This window comes from Penaeus monodon, chromosome 18 (assembly GCF_015228065.2).
Source record: "Penaeus monodon isolate SGIC_2016 chromosome 18, NSTDA_Pmon_1, whole genome shotgun sequence".
NCBI classification, from domain to species: Eukaryota; Metazoa; Arthropoda; class Malacostraca; order Decapoda; family Penaeidae; genus Penaeus; species Penaeus monodon.
The window spans coordinates 20,119,440-20,122,347 of NC_051403.1; the positions used below are offsets into that span (position 1 = coordinate 20,119,440).

At 31.5% G+C, this 2,908-nt stretch overlaps 1 protein-coding gene across 1 annotated transcript in view; it reads left to right on the forward strand.

Moving 5' to 3' along the window:
• The window catches only part of LOC119584661 (glutamate synthase [NADH], amyloplastic-like), a 50,568-nt gene extending 48,000 nt beyond the window's left edge, over positions 1–2,568 (forward strand). The window contains exon 5 of the mRNA XM_037933337.1: positions 2,470–2,568. Within this exon, the coding sequence (XP_037789265.1) occupies positions 2,470–2,568 (99 nt within the window). The remainder of the gene's footprint in view (positions 1–2,469) is intronic.
• Positions 2,569–2,908: the final 340 nt, after the last annotated feature.

Consider the following 2,908-nt stretch of genomic DNA (forward strand, 5'->3'; position numbering starts at 1 on the left):
GCTCAAGACTGTACGACGGCAATCTGAGTTTGGGGGTTTTCGAGTAACCGGACGGCGCGCTGTTCCCTTGGGCAAGGAACTTCCTCTCGATTGCCTACCTACCCACTGGGTGGCCCAGCCATCCCAAGTCAGTGCTGGCCCCAAGCCCGGATAAAATAGAGAGAATGATACCTAAAAGTAACACCGGCACTCTCCGTGGAAAGGAATTGGGGACCCTGCCACGTACCACTCCAAGAGCATCACAACAGAAAACTACAATTAAGTATCATGCTGTGACCACGGCGGCTCAAACATGAACCATACTGAAGGGGGCAGAATAAAGGCGAATAGAGAAGATAAGTCTAAGGACATGAAATAAAAATAATAACATGTAAGTATATGTAAGTATGTACATGTATGTTAATGAAGAATAAACACAATAGCGCGTGAATCCCAAAGAGGAATAAGGTATAATGAGAAAAGTGTGTGTGTGTGTGTGTGTATATATTATAAAATATATACATATATATATATATATATATATATATATATACTATATTAATATATATATATATATATCTGTGTGTGTGTGTTGTGTTTTTATGTGTGTGGGGGGTGTGTGTGTTGGGTGTGTGTGTGTGTGTGGGTGGTGTGTGTGGTGGGTGGGTGTGTGTGTGTGGGTGGTGTGGGTGTGGGTGGGGCTTGTAAATATAAAAATACATACATACATATTATATGTAATATACATATTTTTATTATTCATTATAACATTTCCCCTTTAAAGATTCTGATCGGATTAGAACAGCTGCTGGAGGGTATACGTGGGCAGATGAGGGATCTGAATGAATCTGAAAAAATATATTTAAAAACACCAGTTGTATAGCTGATGATGTCACTGTTATGGGGGAACGCCACATTTCATCGTTGGAAATCAGAGAGAGAGAGGAGAGAGAGAGAGAGGAGGAAGAGTAAAGGAGAGAGAGAATTTGCTATATTTATAATTTGGATTTGATTGGGATTTAGTTTTTTTGTTTTTCCCAAAATGAAATTCCCGAAAATCCAATTTCCCTCAATTTTTTAAAAAAAAAAAACCGCTTACTTTAAGAGACAGACTTTTTAATTCCCACCTTAACTCCGAACGACTCCGCTAATAGAATATGATCTCGAAAGTCAACACTCATGTTACGATCGTGGCGGGCAAGGTTTCCCGATCATTGTTTGGTTAAGTCTCCCCCTTCCCGAAAACTGTTTAACTCCGTTTTCTGTGAAACGCCATTGAGACCTCCCGAAAAGCTGCTGGAAATACACTCTCGAAAAATACTTGACAGGGAAAATCAATTAGGGATTGTTGACTGTTACTTATTTCCTCTATGCGGTCTAGGGCAACTGTCTTATTTCGGTCATTTGGGTCTGGCCCGATTTATTTTCCTAAGAGCGAGGAACTGAAGTGATGTGGGAGAGAGGTGTCGTTTAAGAGACCATAATTATGCTGATGACGATGGTGGTAGTAGATATGGTGGTAATGATAATGTTAATGATAGTGATAATAATAATGATAAAGTTGATGATCAATGATATTAATGATAATAATTGTGAGGATGATGATGATGATGACAATAATAATAATAATAATAATAATAATAATAATAATGATGATGATAATAATAATAATAATAATAATAATAATAATAATAATAATAATAATAATGATAATAATAATAACATTAACAATAATCATAATAAAAATGATAATGATAATATTAACAATTCTCATTCCTATTACTATTATTGTATTCTTATCATTCTTATTATTCTTATTAACTATTATTTTATTATTATCATTTTTATATTATTGTTATCATTACATCATATCATCTTCATCATTATCATAATTATCACAATAATAGTAATAATAAGCTAATACTAATACTAATACTAATACTAAAAACAACAAACTACTACTATATACTACTACTACAATAATAATAATAATAATGATAATATTATTATTATATTATATCATCATTATTAATGATAATAACAATAATAACAAAGAATTAATAAAAAAAGATTATAGTAATAATAATAAAAAAAATGATTATGATAATAATAACAACAGTAATAATGATGATGATTACTACTACTTCTATTATACTACACTATTATTATTTTAATATTATCATTATTATTTATTATTATTATTTTTATCATTGTTTTTATTATAATCATTATCATTTTTATTATTATTATTATTATTATTTTATTATTATATAATCTTTTATCATTTCATTCTTTATCTTTATTATTATTATCATTATTACATTATTATCGTCTTTATTACTACCATTATTATTATCATTATTATTATCATTATCATTTGTATTACTATCATGATAGTATATTTTTGATAAAAATCATTGTTTTATTAGTGCTATTACCAATAAGATACAGTTTTTTGTGAGACAAAAGATGTAAAACCTGTCCAAAAAGGTGCAGGAAATTGATGCTCTAGCTGTCAATTTGGAAAATTCGCTAAATTTGGCAGTCGCGTCTGATGGAATCCCTTTCAATCCTTTATCTATAAGCTGAAGAAAAAAATAAGAGTTAGATTTTAATCTTGATTGTGCAGAAAAATACTTCGATGCTTCTATCCTGCTTCAGGAGCTGGAAACGAAACCATTATGAACCCGGAGAAGAGTTATCGATTTTTGAGCGTGAGTGTTAGCGACTGAGAGACGGATGGCTTACCTTCAGCAACATTTGAAGAGGATGCCGAGAATCACAGCATTGTAGAGATAGTCCTTTCTGAAGATTTATTAACAATAATAGCTCATTATTCGCAACACTGGAATGAGTGTTTCGAAAGAATTAATGGCGTGCATAGGAATAAATACCGTTATCAAACTACCTTTAATTCCAGCACTAACAA